Source organism: Micromesistius poutassou, assembly GCF_964030765.1.
Source record: "Micromesistius poutassou genome assembly, chromosome: 4".
Classification (NCBI taxonomy): domain Eukaryota; kingdom Metazoa; phylum Chordata; class Actinopteri; order Gadiformes; family Gadidae; genus Micromesistius; species Micromesistius poutassou.
The window spans coordinates 15,931,223-15,951,670 of NC_140274.1; the positions used below are offsets into that span (position 1 = coordinate 15,931,223).

Sequence of the window (20,448 nt, forward strand, 5' to 3'; positions counted from 1 at the left end):
CTAAAGGGTATCGATCCGGCTCTCTGTGTGTCCGTCTGCAGCCCCGCGAGGGGTCGCCCGAAGGGGAAGTAGAGTAGACGCCGTGCCATTCTCCCTTGCTCGGCTGCATACATTCTGTCACATGACGGCTGCTACATGTGCCTAGCCTGGCACATACCGTACACGGGCTGCTCCTCCCTGGAGGCCAGTGTGCTATTCACTCGACGAGCAGATATATTTTTAACTCGGCTGTTTCAAATACACCTTCGGGGGGGGGGGGGGGGGGGGGGGGGTCGTTTTTTTTTTTTTGCCTTTGTTTTTCGGGGGCTGGAACAAAAGCCGCGCAGGCAGGCAGAAGTGTGCTCTGGAAGCCAAGGTTGATTTGGAAGAAGGGGGAATGCGCACACTGTATCAGCAGATTCTGTCATGCGTTGTAAAGCGCCAACACGGTTTCAGACCTCAGGAGAGCCGAATTCCGCACACATTATTCAGAGTGAATCAAATTGGAGACAGGCGACTCACTGGTCTTGTAGTGTGTTGCTATCCATTTTGTTTGTTAGGTTGTCGATGGGAAATCTGCAGATGCATGGACCCGGTTCTATATATTTATATTTATACTATACATTTTAACGGATGCCGTCAAACTTTAGGATAGATCCACAGATTACTAAGACAGTAACTTCCCCCACAGATCATTCTAACCCCATCAAAATATCTATTTAGCCTTTGGATATAGACCATAAGGTCGACTGTTTATTTTGAACGAATGGGACCATGCAAACCTTTAAAGAAACATATACATATCATTTGTTTTGATCAAAAATGTACCAACCAACCAATCTCTGGCACTGTAACATTCTGCTGCTATCCTAGCGCTAGGCGGTAAAAGCCTAGCTGACACTAACGCGGTACCTCTGGGGTTGGTGAGGGTGGCCTCGGCCGCCTTGCCCCCGTCCCCGCAGCGGGCGTCGTCGTAGGGCAGGCACTGGTCCCCGGTGCCGGCCACCAGCTCCAGGTTCTTGGCCACGTCCTTCACGGCGCTCAGGGACTTGACCCGGAACACCTTCCTGCTGCTGGTGTCCGACAGGTACACAGCGCCGCTCACAGGGCTGGTCGCCAGGTAGTACTTATGGGCGGGGCTGTTACTGTCAGGAAGAAGCAGGACGTAGACAGGAAGTGGAAGACACAAAAGAAGGGGGGGGGGGGGGGGGGTGGGGGTTAAATGAAGCAGAAAGTAAGAAGCAGAGGACGGGGGTGCTTTTCGATTAAAACAAGATGTAATGCGGTTGGAATGGATTTAAACAGCCGATATGGGGAGTCGATCGGACACAATTACGCTTTGCAAAGCAAGGTGGCGGAGACCCGGATGAGAGAGGGAGATTAAACATGGCAGAACGGGTCGGGAGGACAAATTGATTTTGACCTGGACGGCTTGGTTAGGAAATATCGGTTGTTTAAAGAAAACGGATACACATCCTGGCTTATCGAACAATGTATTTTTACAGTAATTAATGGGAATTTTGCAGACATGGCGGTAGATATCCCAATCTGTAGATCAAGGTCGTTGCATTGTAACACACGGTTGGATGAGGAAACCGATATTATAAACCGTATATTTCCTACTGTTTTCATTTTGATCAAATGATAAAATGTTTTCATTTTATCAAATGAAAACAGTCTCAATGTGCAGCCAGGTAAAGACATTTGTATCCATTATTCTGAATATACGTGGTTGGCTTTGTATTTTAATAAACTCCATTGTTTAATAAAAACTATAGTTCCAACCTGCATCATACATCCGCACGACTTGCGAAAATACACCATCAGCGCTGCAAACATAATCCTCCCCAAACGCTGCCGTATTATTGGTCTGACTAAGAAGCGTCTCTCCCTTGGAGCGCTGAACATTCATCTCCGTCCTCGGCCCGGATTGATCCGGTCCCTGCGGCCAGGTCTCCGACCCGCTGACTGGATCAATGTCCAGCAGGCCCTGCCGACACTCAAAGGTACCATAACACCCTTTCGGCCAAAGAGACAAAAAAAACTAATTGAATATTATATTTTCTCTATCTTCCCCTCTCTTCCTTTGTGAACGCTTGGAAGTAACTTGACTCGGGTGAGGATGGCACTTCCGCCAGACTGTATAATCAGCACCCAGAGACCCGTTGACAGGGAATTATTCAAACCAGATCCGAGGAACAAAAAAAAGAGCGAGAGACCCCACTTTATCATCCTGGAGATCTCCAGGGGAGGGAAAGACCTATTTACCATTTATTAATATGTATTTAGTCATTTGGACAATGCCTTTATCCAAAGCAGCTCACTCCAGCGACGCCCATGCTACACGCCACCTAGGTTGCGGCCAGACTCCATCAAGTTTGAAGGATAATGATACCTACAGTAGAGCAGGTGATGAATACTGCCATGTCTGAGATCTTAGAGTGTGTGTGTGTGATGATGGCTGGATTGACATGTGTGCATGGATCGTCAATGCACCACAGGTGTGCAGCCTCACCCAGCCCCAGAATCCAATTGGTCTGGCTCGGGTCGAGTGAGGTGGCTCAAACCAGCCGTCAACCACACACACACTCTAGACTCAGATTGAATCATTTAGGATACAAGCAAGTAGTGGGGCTTGGGCTTCTTGCTCTAGGACGCCTACAGGTACAATGTGGACGTTGAAGGATTGAACCCAGAATCTTTTTGAATGTTGATTAAACACTCTAATCACAGCAGTATCCTGCCACCCTCTCCCCCCCCCCCACTACTCCGCTACTGCTACTCCGACACTGAGGTAAAGCAGTTTCACTTTAGAAACATACATCCTGGCACGTGTGTACATTTTGAGCGATGATTGACCTTCAGCCATTCGGTGGTGACGGGAGTCTTCAGCCAACCAATCATAAATGGACTGCAATCTCTTCAAGCTTTTCTAACCTGTGGCCGCTAAAAATGCTCCTCAATTAGTGCCTCACATTCACTTGTTCCTACACCAACGGCAGTGTCCACAATGCGTGGTGCAACAGTGAGGATTAGGTGTCTTGCTCGGGGACACCTCGACACTTAGCAGCAGCTAGCAGCAGCCGGGAATCAAACCAGAAACATTCCGGTTAATGACCTGCTCTGTCACCTGAGCCCCCGGTTAGAATCGGTTGGTCTATGAAAAGGAGAAAAACTTGTAGGCCTGGCCGAGGGTAGGGGGGGGCATAAGTAATCGGCTGATACCTTATCTGCTGCAGGTCGCGTGTAGACCTGCGCTGCCCCGTAGTGCGTGAAACTATGAGGCGTTACCACGGCGACCTTGGTCCATGGACTCCATCTATATTCACTGACAACATCCAGTTTGTGGAAGATAATTGGATTTTGCGGCACGCCGCCGTGGCGATGAGCGCGAGAGGGAGAGAGAGAGCAGGAGAGAGAGCGAGCGAGCAGGAGAAAGAGAGAGAGGGGACATGAGGAGGGGTTAGGGACATTCATGGTGGTGGCGGTGGTGGTGGGTGGGGGTACTGCGGTAAGATCATCCCCCCCTCTGAGCACTGTCGTTGTCCCACACACACACACACACACACACACACACACACACACACACACACACACACACACACACACACACACACACAAACACAGTAGCCAACCCCTCCTGTGCATGCACACACACACAGCATGAGTCGTTCCTTGGGACAAATCTGCTTTTTAATATGCAAATGTCTTCCGAGCACGGAGAGCTTTACACGTCTCCTCTGTCCTGCTCCGGTAGGCAGGGCAGAGCGTGCATGTGAGCGTGCATGGATTTGTGTGTGTGTGTTTATGTCTGCTTGCCTTTGTGAGTGTGTGAGTGTGTGTCTGTGTATGTGTGTGTGTGTGTGTGTGTGTGTGTGTGTGTGTGTGTGTCTCTGTGTGTGTGTGTGTGTGTGTGTGTGTGTGTGTGTGTGCATGTGTGTGTGTTTGTGCTAGTGCACATAGATGTGTGAGAGATAAAAAGATAAAGCCATAAAGGGCAGGACTGCATTCGTTTATAGGAGGTGTATAGAGAGAGAGCGAGAGAGAGCCTCACAATGTGCAGTGTTTACGTGGTCTGGTCTCCAGATAAAGGCCAGCCACTAGTGACTTGGCTTCTCGTCTCTGCCGTAATGCGGCCATTTTAAGCCAAGTCATGACCTCTGATAGAAAATCAATGGGTGGGCCTTTGCCTGAGAACTGCTATCCAAAGACAGCACACAATGAAGATTTGACTCCCCTCCCCCCTCCCCCCCCACCCTACCCACACATCTACGAAGGCATACGGAGTCCTTCCTTTGTCATTCGCCCCTTGATAACATCCAGGCTTCTAATGACCTCACATTCCCTTTTGCTGGCCATTGTGGAAAACCGTTGTGATTCCAGCGAGCAGACTTCCACAAAAAACAACTCTGCAGTATCGATGTTTAACAGTAGCCTTTGCAAACATCGTGGATCAATTACATACATACACCGATTGGCCATATTGGAGCAGATAAGAAGACCCTGGCGGAGTTGGCTGAATCTGCCGTCGCTCTTCAAGTCGTCGATATCCCGCGCCGCCTAAGCTAACCGTTCGTCGCCAACTCACTGCCGTGACATTTACCGAAATAGTTTCTCCATTTATCCGTTTGCAAACATACCGCCGCGCCTAATGCGATTAAACCTTTCAGATCATGTCAGCTCAGGAGCGGTCGTTAATGAACCAATAAAACGCAAGCTTTACCAAGACAAAGATCGCGCAGGCACCCGTTATATTAAAAGATAATCTTTGGGCTGCCGACACGTTATTCTTCGGAAAGGTCACTGCAAGTTGTTCATGAAAATACGAGGGCAACTGTGGGTTGATAAAGGACACTTTATCAGGCTATTTTAGCAACAGGTAATGCATTTAATTGAATTGCTGTGTGAGAAGCGTTATATCTCTCGGGGTACAACAGATGAAATGTTTTTTTGGGGACAGGCTGCAGGGCTTACCTATGCCTGAAGTCTTTATTTCTGTCAAAGTAAGCCAGGCAGCAGCAGAAAGCAAGACACAAAAAAAAGAGAGGGAGAAAGAGAGAAAAGTAGGAAAATGTTAGTTGTTAGTGGAGGAGGAAAGTGATTAGGAGGAAAATAATCATGCCATTAGATTACATTCCAGAGGTCTCTAGCGGTGGTTAGCTGTCCTGCTGCTAGTGGCTCGTTATGAGCGGCAGAGCCCAGGATCAGAGGCCAGACCCCAGACCCTTGCTTTAGAACCAGCCACCCCCACAAGGCGTGGGTGTCGGTACTAACGGCCAGGGCATCCAGGAGCATGCGTATGTATCCAGGAAGGTGTGTGCGTCTGTTGGAGTGTGCACAGTTAAAACCGTTCATGCTATTTATTCTTCTTCTGAAATGCATTAATGCGTTAATAGTTTCTGGGCAGTAAAAGCAATTTACTGAGCATAATTGACTGACTTCATTTGAACTAATCGTTTAGGAGTTACCAGTGGAGGCGGGGGGGGGAAGGGGGGAGGGGGGTAAAGGTAAGGTCAGACAGAGGTAGGTGAGCAAAGGATAGGTATCGTCAAGATTAATACAATAAGGTCATTAGGTCAGATAGGTGCGCACAACAATAGAAATAGAAAAGAAAACCAATTAGCGCCTCATCCATTTGCAGGCTGTAGGGTTAGTGTTCAATGAGGGGTTAAAGGTTCCGGTTAGTGTGAGGCTCATGGGTAAGGGTAATCGAGACATCCTTGAGGGTGACCGGTAAGGCCCTTACAGCAGCATTCCATTTATTTCCATAACTATCACAGCTGTCACGACTGCTCGGATCGCATTTTATTTTGTACCCTTTCGTCTTCCGGTTAAGTCGTCAACAACGGGCCTTGCCAACCCTTTCAGGGCCAAAGGGTACGGGTGTAAGGGTTAGATAACAGGGTCAGGTTTCCCCTTATTTCCCGGGCTCAGCGCTATGCCCCTATCGCTCGTCTGGGGTTTACCTGAGCTCCAGCACGCTGGTGACGTTCCCCGTGGTGAAGATGCGGCGGACGTAGTTGAAGTCCCCGACGTAGAGGCTGCCGTCGGAGCCGCTGGCCAGCGCCACGGGGGCCAGCAGCTTGTTGCCGTCCGCCAGCCCGTTGCAGCTGGGGCAGGAGATGCTGCGGCGGCGGCCGTTCCCCATCACACTGCCGATCACGGGGGGCTGCTGGGAAATGAAGACGTTCTCGCCGTCCCCCATGTGGAGGATACCTGGAGGCGGAGTGTGTCGGCAGGGGGTGGGGGGGGGGGTGGGGGAGAGGAGAGAGCAATGAGTAACACATGAGACCTGTGAGAGGAAGGGATCGGTGCGCATGGACGGAACGGGAAGGTGCGCACGTGCACACACATACGCACACATACACTCCTGCACCACGTAGGCACACACTAATGGCCACACACACACACACACACACACACACACACACACACACACACACACACACACACACACACACACACACAACCACACATATAGACATATTTGACATACCCAGACACAGAGACCCAGACACACACACATTCATGCAACACATATAAATACAGAGACAGACACATATACTGATGGCCATAGACACACACACACACACACACACACACACACACACACACACACACACACACACACACACACACACACACACACACACACACACACACCTAGAGGCTTAAAGGCGAGGCATATGGCCATTTGCATATTTGCCAATAAGTAAACTTTGGAGAAAAAAGGATTTGGTATGTAAATTTCAAAGATCCGCCTGCAGATGGATCGATGTGATGGTCTTTAGGATGCAGCATGCGTATGTGTGTATGTTTGTGTGTGTGTGTGTGTGTGTGTGTGTGTGTGTGTGTGTGTTGACGTGCCGGCTCAGAGAAACATAACATTTGGTCCATCAGAGGAGAAGCCAAGCGCCCTCTCTCTGGGAGGGGGTTTAGTCTGCTGGCCGGGTGTGTGTGTGAGGTGGGGTAAGAGGTGTGAGTGTGTGTGTGTGTGTGTGGGATGTGTGTGCATATAAGTGAGTCTGTTTGGGGCTGTTAGAGAGTGTGTGTGTGTGTGTGTACGTGGGTACGGGGGAGTGAGTGTGTGTATGTGGTGTGGGGTTGGCTGTCAGTCAGAGTGCGTGTGTGTGTGCGGTGGTGGGTGGTTATCTGTGAAAGTGTGTGTGTGTGTGTGTGTGTGTCAGCAAGAGTGTGTGTGTGTTTCTGTAAGAGTATGAGAGTGTGGGTGTCTGTGTGGGTGTGTGTGTATGTGTGTGTGTGTGTGTGTGTGTTGAAGTAGCCCAGAGAGAGCAATTAAATTAAGCAATGATTCTAAAAACCCTGGGCGTGAACAGCACACTGACCAGCCAAGAGGACAGGGGGGCTGGCAGGAGGTGTGTGTGTGTACATGTGTGTGTGTGTATGTGTGTGTGTGTGTGTGTGTGTGTGTGTGTGTGTGTGTGTGTGTGTGTGTGTGTGTGTGTATGTGTGTGTGTGTGTACGCGGGCCTATGTGCACGCAGCACGACAGATCGAAGGGACATCTTCCCTGTGAAGTCTCGGGTCCTGACAGCAACAGAGCGCAGGGTCCTAACTGGCATGACAGGGGCTGCCTTAAGTTGTGCCTTCACCAAATGCCTTATTTTCCAACCCTAGCCCTGTCACGCCTCTTCTGCGGGGAGCCACTTTTCTGTCGATTCGAAGATGCGAGGACGACGTCCCCGCACGTTACGCTGGGAGTCGATGCGCGGCGGGCGATCCAAAGTGCTCTGGCGACGCTCTGAAGCAAGGCAGCTGGGCAGCCGGGTAGTTAGACGCCCACTCGCCTTAATGGCCCCGCTGTGGACGTCAGACCTGTTGGCTCCTGGTAACCGTGCATCCCGGCCTGCCGCTTCATTACATTGTTATCGCTCTATAATGGAACAGCTTTCATTCCACGTAATGCGCGTTATCGTGATCGTGTTGACTTATTGCATTCAATGTGATGAAGAAATACCCCGGGTGTTGAGGCGGAAGTCGGAGTGAGAGGTGGGGATAGAGAGAGGGAGGGAGGGAGGGAGGGAGGCTGTGGGATTAGCAAGGGAGGTGCTGGAGAGAGAAAGGAGAGAGGAAGGGTGGAGGGAGGGAGAGAGAGATAAGGGAGAGAGGAAGGGTGGAGGGAGGGAGGAGGAGAGAAATAAGGGAGAGGAAGGGTGGAGGGAGGGACGAACAGAGCGATGAGGGAGAGTGGGAGGGGGGGAGGGAGGGAGCAACAGAGAAATGAGGGAGAGAGAGGGAGGGTGGAGGGAGGGAGAGAGAGATAAGGGAGAGAGGAAGGGTGGAGGGAGGGAGGAGGAGAGAAATAAGGGAGAGGAAGGGTGGAGGGAGGGACGAACAGAGCGATGAGGGAGAGTGGGAGGGGGGGAGGGAGGGAGCAACAGAGAAATGAGGGAGAGAGAGGGAGGGTGGAGGGAGGGAGGAAAAGGCGGGAGGGATGGATGGAAGGGCGGGTGGTCCGTAGTCCTCACCGCTCTGGATGTTGAGGGCGTGGTGTTTGTCGATGGACCATCCCCCCAGCTTGGAGGCTGTGGTTTCGTAGCCCTGCAAGATGGCCGTCCTCTTCTCCCACAGGATGAGATCAGGACACGACTCGTACTCAAAACCCACAGACACTGGGGGGGGGGGAGAGATTGGTCATTGAAACACACGCCTCACATTCAGGGTCCAAAAGGAACACCAGCCCCCCGGTACAACGGCAGATATATTGGACCATTTGACAGGTCAAATCAAATTCAGGGTCACATATGGCCACTTGTTTGGCCAGTGGTTTCTTTCACTCTGGTAAAAAAGGCAAATTTAGAAAAGTACATCCTGGCCCCTGCTCACAATCATATGGTTTATCAAAGAACAGAAGATATAGACATTACAGAGCTGGTAGGGGCAGGAGAAGTGAGAGAGAGAGAGAGAGAGAGAGAGAGAGAGAGAGAGAGAGAGAGCGAGCGCCTCACCGAAGGCCTCCGACAGGCCGTAGACCTTCTGGCTGTACACGTCCGTCTTGTCCCACAGGAAGTCGTAGGAGAGGTTGGGCTGCGCGGGGAACCACTTCCTGAAGAGGCGGCCCTCCACGGCGACGGTGAGGTGCACCTTCATCAGGTTGAAGGGGATGGTGGGGTGGGTGAGGGTGCTCCGCAGGATTGACTTGTAGCCCGCGCTGCGGCTGCTCAGGTAGCCCAGCTTCATGTCCGTTCCCGGGATGACCACGTCCTCCAGCAGGGCCTGCGGTGGGGACACGTGGACGTGTGTCGTATAAAGATATGGACGGATGTCGTCGATTTATGGCTACATGGATGGATATACGGATACAAGGAACCCCACCCCCCCACACCCCCCCTCTGTCTTTTTTAGATGAGATAGACAGACGGACGGACGGATGCGGATGGACATGCACATCAGTACAGAGGCGGATAATAATACGAGACTGAATTGACACTTATAATAATAATAATATAGCTTGTGTACTGAAAAACAACAATTGTCTGTATCATTAACAGTGACACAACAAAACAAAACACACCTGCATGCAATAATATGTGCATCAAAAACAGTGTGTTTATAGACTTGCTTTAAAAAGCGTGTTCTAACATCGGGGCTGGCGGTGGGGCCCTACGGAGAACCGCGAGCAATGCTCACCGATAGCAAGAGAGCCTGTGGCTGCGCTAACACTGGAACGCTAACAGAGCCTCTACTCTGGCGCGGCGGCGATGTACCGGCCCCGACACCGACCACGGTGCGCGGCCGCAGGCTACACGTTTGGGGGGGGGGGATCAGACATATCAATGCTAGCGCAATTAAGATGGACTTTTCCTACAGGAGACGTGAGGAAAGATCCTTTCATTGGACGCGGCGGCGGCTAGGTCTGGTGATTGATTGATTGATTGATTAATGACAGTGTGTCCTTTGTTAGGACGACGCCGCGTCCTTCTCTTTCGTTGGCACAATGGTGTCTCGGTGGCGTGTCTCCACACCCCCAGGTTAATGTGTAAAGTAATAAAAGTAGGTTTAGCGTGGGGGGGTGGAGGGTGTGGAAGGGGGGGGGGGGGGAGGGGGGGGCTGCTTGTGGGCCTGGGCCCTGTATGGTATGGATGTGACTGTAAGCAATAGTGAGGGAGGTGGGGGGGGGGAGAGAGAGAGAGAGAGAGTGAGGGTGATATAGATAGAGAAATAGGTGGTAGAGAGAGGGAGGTGACAAAGCAAGAGAGATAGAGAGAGAGCAAGTGAGAGAGAAAAAGAGAGAGCGAGAGAGAGAGAGAGAGAGCGAGCAGAGGAGGTGAGAAAGGCTCCAGCACTCGGCGTGGGCGTATTGGGATTCAAGATGGCCGCCTGCAGAGACAAGGAAGTGGTGAGAGTCTGTTCTATCTCTCTGATAATTAAGCCACTTCCTGTCAACTGTTGTCTTGGCACAGGGCCCCTCGTAGAGTTGGGTTGGGGTGGGGTGGGGGTGGTGTCTTACTCATGAGGGTGGAGCGGAGAGGGGAGGAAGGGAGGTGGGTGGAGGAAGCTCCAGCCATGCCTGTTTACCTGGTCAAGTCATTCCAGGAGGATTGTGTAGAGGTGTAAATTGTCTGGTTTCCCAGTGTCTGAGTTTATGAAGCCCGGGGAGAAGGAGGAACATTGCCCCTATAAATAGACAAGAGCGAGCGCTAAACTCACCCATGTGTCATAAATCTTGCAAAGCAAACTGGGAGACGGTGTAATTAGAGAAGGGCACCACACACGCCACAAGAGACACAATAGCCACGCATACACTTACTGTACATATATACAGGGATATATGCATAGTGACAAGAATAGTACATGGAAATGATACGCACACGACACACACACGCACAATACACTAATAGGCATACATGTACACCGACAAGAAAGGACACAAACACACACACACACACAGACACTCTAACACATACACACACATGCTTTCAGACACCATAAAAATGACTAACATTAAAAATAAAGAACAAAACGAAACCTTAGAAAAATAAATAATCTGTGAGACATGCTCCCTTGTGTGCTCGTCACCTCTAGAGAGGTCAACCCGGGGGTAAACGAAAACAACAAATAAAACAACCCAATGTGGTTTCTGCATGTGCCATGCAATCAACATCGCTCTGCGACCAGACATACACACGTTGTAAATCTGTCACGTTCCTCCTGACCAATTACAGGCGAGAGATGGAATCGCCGCTGCCACGGTTACTACGGTTACTACGGTTACCGCAGCCGACGGCTAGGTGATGAATAGTGCGGAGAGCGGGGAGGTTTCTGGGGTCTTCAGGGGGCCAAAAAGCCAGTGGTATGAATCATGCCGAGTGGAGACCCCCAAGTACCGGACATTTAACACCTGGAGGCCAGGAGAGGGGCGGCTGGGGGGCAGCCAGGGATGAGGGGGTGAGCGGGTGAGCGGGGGGGAGGGGGCTGGGGGGAGGGGGAGGATTTGTCGGTCCCCGGTTGCAGGCCAAGAGAGGGAACAGAGAGGGATGGGGAGGTGGGTGAGGCAGAGCGAAGGGTGAGGAGGTTGGAGGGCAGGAGAGAGGATGGTAGAGAGAGGGGTAGAGAAGGGGGAGTGAGGGTGAGGGGAGAAAGACAGTGAGCGGGAGAGAGAGGGAGGGAGAGAGAGAGAGAGGGAGAGGAGTGTGAAGGTTGGGTGAGGGGGATGGGAGGAGGGAGGAGAGAGGGGTAGAGAAGGGAGATGGGTGAGGGGAGGGAGAGAGAGAGAATGGGGAGTGTGAAGGTTGGGTGAGGAGGATGGGAGGAGGGAGGAGGGGAGGAGAGAGGAGAGAGGGGTAGAGAAGGGAGACGGGTGCGAGAGAGAGAGGGAGAGAGAGAGAGAGAGAGAGAGGAGGAGGGGAGAGAAGGGGAGGAGCGAGAGGGGGGGAGGGGCGCTGTCCTCACCTGGATCTCGGGGACGACGTTGCCCCGCTCGGAGCAGGCGCCGGCGAAGGCGGTGAGCGGCGCGGGCGTGACCAGGGGGCTGGGCCGGGGGAAGCTGCTCAGGTCGCAGCTCGGGATGTTGTTCTCCTCGTGCCGCATCACCACCGTGTCCATGACGAAGAAGCGTCCCCACGGCAACCACAGCGTGTGATCCTGGGCGATGAACGGCGCGCGCTCAAAGTGCATGGCCACCGCGATGCCGCCGTTGGTCACCAAGTCGAAGCTGCGAAGGGAAGAAACCAAGAAAAAAAAACAAGACGCGGGGGGGGGAGTGTTAGTGCTAATTGGCATGGCGAGAGAAAAGGAACATGAATTGCGTTTTTCGGGCCGTCCATTAGCCGAGGCTCCATTAGAGCCACGTGTAATCTGTTTGCTGTTTCTCCGCCGGATTAAGCCGGCATGCGCGTGCACGTGCGACAATTCACAACAAATTTAATGTACTATTTTTTTTTTAATTAAGTGTCGCCACAAAAGATCAAATTGTAATGAATTCATCCGGCGATGGAAATGAAAGAGCGGCGCGGAGAGAGGACGACAGAGTTCCAGTGTTTAGCGTTATCTATCGGCCGCACGCAGCATGCACGCTAGCCGGAGACACAATGGAGCTCGGTGAAGACGTCAATTCAAGGAACGGCGGCGCCAACCGGCCTATCGTATAATTGCGCTGCCATTATACGTCTGCAACGCACGGCGCCCCCTTTCACTGCTACACCATCGCTGCGAGGAGCGATCCTTGCTGCTGTGTTTCCTTCTCAAGGTTTCCGTTCCCTCGCTGGGTTTTTGCCGAGAGTTCGCAGGGTGTCGGGTAATGTAACAAATAAAGTTGCTTCTCCAGAAGCGAGACTACGATAAGCCCCTCCTGGGTTTCCATCCCTTGCTTGAACTTGCTTGTTTGTCTTTCTTTCATTATGTGGTGTTGTGCTTTTGTATTGGGAAATAAATAAGGGAATAAGAAATAAAAATGGATGATGTTGGCCTGTGAAGGACTGCTGCTGTGATTAGGGGGGGCTATAAAAAGAAAGTTACATTGAGTTATACAGCGATCAGGAGCTGTATAACTGGGAGGGTATAGAGGCCCCTATGGCTCTGCGTACATAAAAGGTACCTGCCTCTTCCTCACACCTTGCCACATTTAAATATAGGTTGTTTGCGTGTAAGCAGCAGAAGAGGAGATGTGCGCGCCACGTCTCCCATCGATCTGATGTGTCAGCCCTCTCATCATTCTGAGAGCCTTGCAACTCAACCCCTATGCCCCCTGACACACACACACACACACACACACATACACTCTGCAAGGCACACACACACACACACACACACACACACAAACACGCGCGCTCCAACGCACACACGCACACACACACACACACACACACTCTGCAAGGCACACACACACCACACACACACACACACACACACACACACACACACACACACACACACACACACATTCTCCAACACACACACACACACACCCACCCACACTGGACACACGCAGGCTAACGTGCGCGCACACACATACTCATACACACATACACCCTCTCATATACACACACACACACACTGGACACACGCACGCTAACGTGCGAGCACACACATACTCACACACACACACACACACACACACACACACACACACACACACACACACACACACACACACACACACACACACACACACACACACACACACACACACACACACACACACACACACACAGCGGTTGCTACACACCCCCTCAGGCCGGAGGGGCTGTCAGAGCTGTGAGACTGAGCCCAGGCTGCTCCATCTGCATTTCTCTCTGCAACAGGCCTGCTGCAACGCACTGCACGCGCTCAGCACTTTATACTCAGCACGCTAAGAACCAATTAGCTCTGGGGTCATCTGTGAGTCCCCCGGGACCCGGGCTGTGATCACACACAACCACACACACACACACACACACACACACACATATAGACAAGCGCATGCACACACACATACACACGCACACACACACAAACAAACATATACACAAACACACACACACACAAAGCTCCTCTTTGCTCCAAACTACAGGTACAAAGCGTGCCTAACCGACGCCTCTTACCTCACATTAGCCATGGCCTCCCTCCCTCCCTCAGTGAGGAATACTATAAAAGGCATGCCGTCCCCTGGGGGGGAATGAATCTGATTGGCCGAGACAACAAAACAAAAAGGGGGCCTGTTCCGCCCTTGGAGCTCTGCCCTTGCCCGGCAGGGGGGGGGGGGGGGGGGGGAAGAGGGGTAGGGTTGCTTGAGGGGGAGAGGGGGGGGGGGGGGGCGTGGAGTCGATTGAGAGCTGCGATAGCGCTGTCCTTGTGCTAATGCATTTTGTCTGCAGCCACAAAGGAAACCGGAGTCACCGGGCCCGGGGCGGGCTGCGTGGAGACACGCGAGCCGGGCCTCCTCGTCCACCTCCCCAAACACCTCTGGACGGTTAGCCACACGCGGCGGCGGCGGCTAATCGATCGCGGGGATCCGCTTGGCTTTTATCAGCGGCGACGATGGCCCTTTAGACATGTGACAAACCGCATTAAGCCGCGTTAAGCCGCCGGCGCGCGAGCCCGCGCACCGGCCCTTACCTCGGCCCCCCCCCTCGCCGATGGAGGGACGCGGCAGTCCTCGGCCCCATACAAATAAGAAGCTAATCGTTATGTATATTTATCAGTGACTGCGTGAGTAACTCTATCCCCCTGTGAATCTCAAGGGCAAACTAAAGACCGAACTAAGCACTGCGGAAGGAGGGAGCCTGGGCAGCCAGGTGGTGCAGACGGAGAGAGGGAGAGAGAGAGAGAGAGAGAGAGAGAGAGAGAGAGGAGAGGAGGTGGAGGAGCACAGGAGGAGGAATCTAGGAGGGAGCAGGTGTTGGTTCAATTGAAGCCACTTTCACGTCTAAACGAGTGAAGAAGAAAGAGCAGAGGGAAAGGGCTTCCATCTCCGCCAGAAAAGTTATCCGTAGGGCGGGGAGGGGGGCGATGGACGGGGCGCAGAGGGGAGGACAGGTCATTTTAAAAAACAAAGCCCCTTGGACAATAAAGAACACATCAAAAAGGTGGGGCTGAGACAGCCCTCACATTTCTAAGTGGCTGAACAGGTGCCGGTCTGATTTCAAGCTGCAGCGCGCCTGTTTACAGTGATTGCATGGGAGTTTCAGGAGACTGCACATGTTTACAGCCCAGGATACCCAGAGGGTGGCCACGCCTGCTGTAAGGCAAGAGGAGAGAGAGCGAGAGAGAGAGAGAGAGAGAGAGAGAGAGAGAGAGAGAGAGAGAGAGAGAGAGCGAGAGCGAGAGAGAGAGAGAGAGAGTGAGTGAGTGTGTGTGTTTGTGTGTGCAAGATGCCCGGCATGAAAGGTAGAGAAAGAGATAAAGAACTTGTGGAAGAGAAAGAGGGAGAAAGAGAAAGAACTAGAGAAAGAGAGAGAGAGAGAGAGAGAGAATGTCCAGGATGAAAGAAAGGGAGATATGCATGAGGATGGAGAACATGGAGTGTTGGAGAGAGAGAGAAGATGAATTGCAGGGTGAAGATGATTAGCCCAGGACAACAGTTATTTCTGTGTGTGCGCATGTGTGTGTGTTTTATGATCGAGGGGCTAGCTGTCCTGCCAACCTTTGTGACTCACCCTGACTAATAAATGAGGCACAAGGGGGGAGGGGGTGTGGTCGTGAGGGTTTGCTGGTTGCCGCCTGGTTGTGTTTTGCTCAGGGCTAATTCATTAATTCTGCTTCTGAGTTCTAATGAAATGGACGCCTGGGCTTCCTTTGAGTGTGCGGTGTATTATACAAAAAAGGCAGACGGCACAGACCATAATTCAAAGTTAAACAAAGCGCCACGCTCGTCGTCCTAACCTAATTTACATCCTATTTGAGAGAGCGAGAGAGAGAGAGAGAGAGAGAGAGAGAGAGAGAGAGAGACGGAGACAGAGAGAGAGATTCCCCACTTATCTACCAGAGGGTGACAACAGCGGTGGTAAATCAGGCTTGTTGTGGAGGTCCCAGGACTAACATACGTCCACAATTAAAGTGAATCCTATTAATTACATTAGCCGTAGATAAATAATATATAGGATGAGGATGATGATGATGACGATGACGATAAAACCAGGTGATGATTACATTAGCATTATTTATGCCTCCTTGTGCCAAAGGAAGCGTGTACATTTTAATCATTGGACATGTGGTTAATGAAAATCCAACACATGGTTTACGTGTTTATCTAGATTCAAAAACATTTATGAATCTAAAATGTATCTAGATTAAAAAAAATATATATCTGTTTGCGCCAAGGGCACTCATCCTAAGCCCATCCTAAGTTTACGAGAGTTCCACGCTTGATATGCACACGCACAAACAGATCTTTAGGTTGTACCGTGTGTCCATGGTTCGCACAATCTCTGAGAATGGTCAGAGCTGAAGCCACCAAGGTGTCCCCATTTGCACTGCCGAGGACAATGTCGCGATCTATGTTGATGAGTAGAATTGTAAGGGTAATGAACTGCAGAATCGCTCCACGGCAATGTTTCAGATACATTTGCAATATGACAATATGACAGTGATCAACATCATTGTCGAAATGTGTTTGATTTGGGTTTTCCTGTTAACGTTTTTAGGGCAGGATTTCGTAGTCTAAATTCTAAATTGTAAAGACTCCAACAACGGAACAGTTGGAGGAACATAGCGGTAATACGAGTCTTTCTCGGCAGGAATAAGCACAACATAAGTCCTTGTTTTTAAAGCAGGGCACCAGCCTGCCAGAGATTTAAGTCCCAACATAGAAACTTAGACAAAGTCTCCACTGCATCGCATTATACCGCACTGCATTACAATGTGACGAGTGCGACATTTCGGGCACCGCCGACTAAATAACGACCATCTGTATGTGTGTGTGCGTGTGCGTGTGCGGGCGGAAGGAGTTGCTCCTTTTTTTCCTCCTGACTTTTGCTGGCGTACTCTGCGATTCCTCCTCCTATGTGCTATTGGCGCATTACTGAGGGGTGCAGCAGCAGGGGTTTGTTTGATTTCTCTGGGAATGCAGCCGAGAGATCCCCCCCCCAAATTGGGCCAAATGAAAGCAGGAAACAGATCAATGGCGGTACAGTGTGCGGTGGCAACTGTTGGGTGCTGTCGACGCCAACGTTGGATTTCAGAGCGGCTGATTTCACGGCGGTGTGAACTAGCATGAGTCACGCTGCATTTAGAAGGCTTACTTTCTCTCTGTCTCACTGGGTCTGTCTCTCTCCGTCTGTCTCTCTCCTTCTGTCTGTCCCTCCCTCTCGCTTTCCATCTGTGTGTGTGTGTGTGTGCGTGCGTGCGTGCATGCGTGCGTGTGTGTGTGTGTGTGTGTGTGTTTGTGTGCTCCTGGTTATTGATGAGAATGCAATAGTATAATGTACAATAGGTATAATACAATAACATATAATAGGTACAGATGGTTAAGTGTTTCAAAACTATGTTAAGATTTAAGTATCCAACATGAACTCCAAAGATTCAAGTACAACTGAATGAGCTGTGAGCTTTTGAAGGTCCTTTAAAATATGTTAATTTGTCAACTAGGTAATTAGTAAATTAGTTAAAATGTGGTAATTCAAGTATTGTGGGGGCTATATACCATGAGGTAGTTTCTAGGTACATACAGGACATTTGTAAGTTGTCACTATATTTCAAAACCTATTTTGAAAAAATATGTTAAAAAGGTCATTAATCATTAAATGTATAGAAACCTCCATTGACCCGTAATGCAAAACGGGCAACCCCATTTGGTCTCCCACCCCAGAGGTTGAGAACCTCTGGTCTAGAGTAATCAGACAGAACTCCATTGACTGTATAATATATGGATCATACACAGTTTTACACTATGTGCGACATAACAGTATAAGACAGTGGTTCCCGACTTCTATGGGCTGTGACCCCATTTCAAGGTCCGACATTTGTTGCGACCCCAACCTCATACATTTGTGTGCCTTGGCTTCCCCACCCATGACTTTAACCCATCTGCTCATCATATCTCAGTGAACATATGTGCATCGCGCCACACTAAGTGATAAATAGCATCTCACTCGTGGCAACAAATCATTCGGCTGGCGGTGTGTATACACAGGAATCATCATCAAATATCCAAAGCAATCTCCTGCGTGATCCCATCTTCATACATCAGGTGACCCCCCCCCCCAAGATGGCCCTGACCCCAGCGTTGGGCAAGCACAGCTCTAAGAGGTGTGCCGCGCTCCCAGAGGTTCCAGGGTGGAGGGGTAGCCTACCTGCCGTCCTGCCTGGTGATGGTGTAGCCGTACGCCGGGTGGTGGATGAAGCTGATGTTGACGCCCACCAGCGGAGTGCCGTCCGACGTCACCACCTGCCCACGGATGACACACGCATGGCTGCGGGAGAGAGGGAGAGGGAGACAGTCTCAGTCTTACGCTCTTCATCTATGTACTTTTATATGAAGAGCGAGAGGGAGAGTGAGATAGAGAGAGAGAGTGTGAGAGTGAGAGAGAGAGAGAGAGAGAGAGAGAGATAGAGAGAGAGAGGACGGAGAGAGAGAGAGAGAGAGACAGAGACAGGGACAGAGACAGAGAGACAGAGAGACAGAGACAGAGACAGAGAGAGAGAGAGAGAGAGAGAGTGAGAGGCACTGAGCATCACATCAGCACTACAGAGCACGACCCGTGGAGAACCACACGTGGTGATAATGGCACTTACACCCAGGGCACTGTCTCCGTGGCAACAATGGAGATATCTGAATTATTTACCGAGAGGCGTGTGGCAGGGAGACAACACAACCCAGCCTCTCCATACAGATTGGACATGACAAGATATTCTTTAGCTGCCAAATACACCGACCTTGGCTTAGCACTGTTTACTCTTACATACGAGACACTGCTTCCAATTGCCTCCTTGCAAGAGGGCAAGAGAGAGAGAGAGAGAGAGAGAGAGAGAGAGAGAGAGAGAGAGAGAGAGAGAGAGAGAGAGAGTAGAAGGAGAGAGAGAGAGAGAGAGAGCGAGAGCAAGAGAGAGAGAAAGAAAGAAAGAGAAAGAGAGAGGGAGAGAGATAATGTTCAGGTTGACCTCTTTCTTTCTCACCTTGTATATTAGATACTATATTACGCATTGTAATCTTCTATGCTGTTCTGTTGTGATAATACAACTGTATTCAATTCCTTCTTAAATATAATAGAATAGAATATTTTATGATACTGAATTCATTTTATTCATCATCTTATACACTGTTTATTTAGTATTATACTATATAATGTTTACCGCAATAGACACTCACCTGAAGCAGTTAATTGTGTGTTTTAGATTTATTTAATATAAATTGGTTTGATTTTTTACCCGTCTTTAATTACTACTTCTTCAATGTCACTCCGGCCCCTGGGTGTGTTACTCTGTCATACGACAGTCAGGGGACCACAGGGGCCCAGAGGAGGTTCAGGACGAACGTGACCACGACCAAAGGAGCATCCTCAGAAACCGCCGCTCTGCAGAGCGTTAATCAAGAACTCAACACTCAATCTCTCGAACCAGGGCGACTGGGACACGCATAAATTACCTCTGATCTTCGCCTCCCCGCCAATCAATAGTGGGAACTGATCCAGTCTGGACCCTGATCTCATCGAGCCGGAGACCGGTATCACAGCACCACACTCATTAGTCACGACCACTATCCTCCGCCGCTAGGCTCGGATTTTAGAAAAATAAATAAATAAATGAAAATGAGCCGAGAACTCAGTCCCCAAACCAATGCCTCACTGACACTGTCTTTTGGGCGCGGGGCTATTTTAAATGCGGCTGGGTCTTAAACATTGCCACGCACTGGAAAAACAATTAACACTCCACATGATCGGGTCTAGCGCCAAACATGTCCTTACCAGAGGCAAGATCGTTCACCCCCACAGCCCCACCTGGTCCCTGGGAGCCTGGTGGTATGGTAATTAGTCCACTCCCCTTCAGAAGACCTTCCAGCGACCATCCCCCCTTCCTACCCCTGTAAACACGGCCAGGAGACACCTCTGACCGAGAGCTCACGCCCCCAAAACATGCGCTGAAACATCCGCACGCGTCGCAGTTGAATACGTTGAATTTGGCCTGCAGAGTTAGCCCCGGTGTCTGCCATTAATCATTCATGGCCACACTAAGTTTTGTTACTTCAGAAGGCCGTGTTGAACAACAACGCTGATCCCGTGTCTTTGGAGGTGAGAAAGCAGGGCCGTCTTCCCCCCCGGTACGGTGGGGAAGAAGCCCCCTGGCTGGCGAGGAGAAGACTTAAATATGGACGTCCACTCGCTGCGAAGAAGCGTGGGAACCTTGGCGGACATAGGACAAGGAGCGTTAAACTTTCTTCAGAATGGTTCAGGAAAGAGTCTTCAAAAAAAAGTTTAGAAAACTCAAAGGAATCAGGACATTTTATCATGGCTTTTTTCTTCGTACTTCGGGGTTATTAAAGCCTAAATGGGGTCTTGAGAGCAACACAAATAATGCCAATATGGTGTGAGGCATT

At 50.7% G+C, this 20,448-nt stretch overlaps 1 protein-coding gene across 1 annotated transcript in view; it reads right to left on the reverse strand.

Annotated features, from left to right (window-relative positions):
* Positions 1–20,448, reverse strand: part of tenm4 (teneurin transmembrane protein 4) — a gene marked incomplete at both ends in the record, with an annotated part of 141,580 nt that overhangs the window by 30,903 nt on the left and 90,229 nt on the right. Inside the window, 7 exon segments of the mRNA XM_084466371.1 lie at positions 892–1,124; positions 4,954–4,974; positions 5,946–6,195; positions 8,468–8,611; positions 8,948–9,215; positions 11,892–12,153; positions 18,209–18,328. Of these exon segments, the coding sequence (XP_084322497.1) occupies positions 892–1,124; positions 4,954–4,974; positions 5,946–6,195; positions 8,468–8,611; positions 8,948–9,215; positions 11,892–12,153; positions 18,209–18,328 (1,298 nt within the window).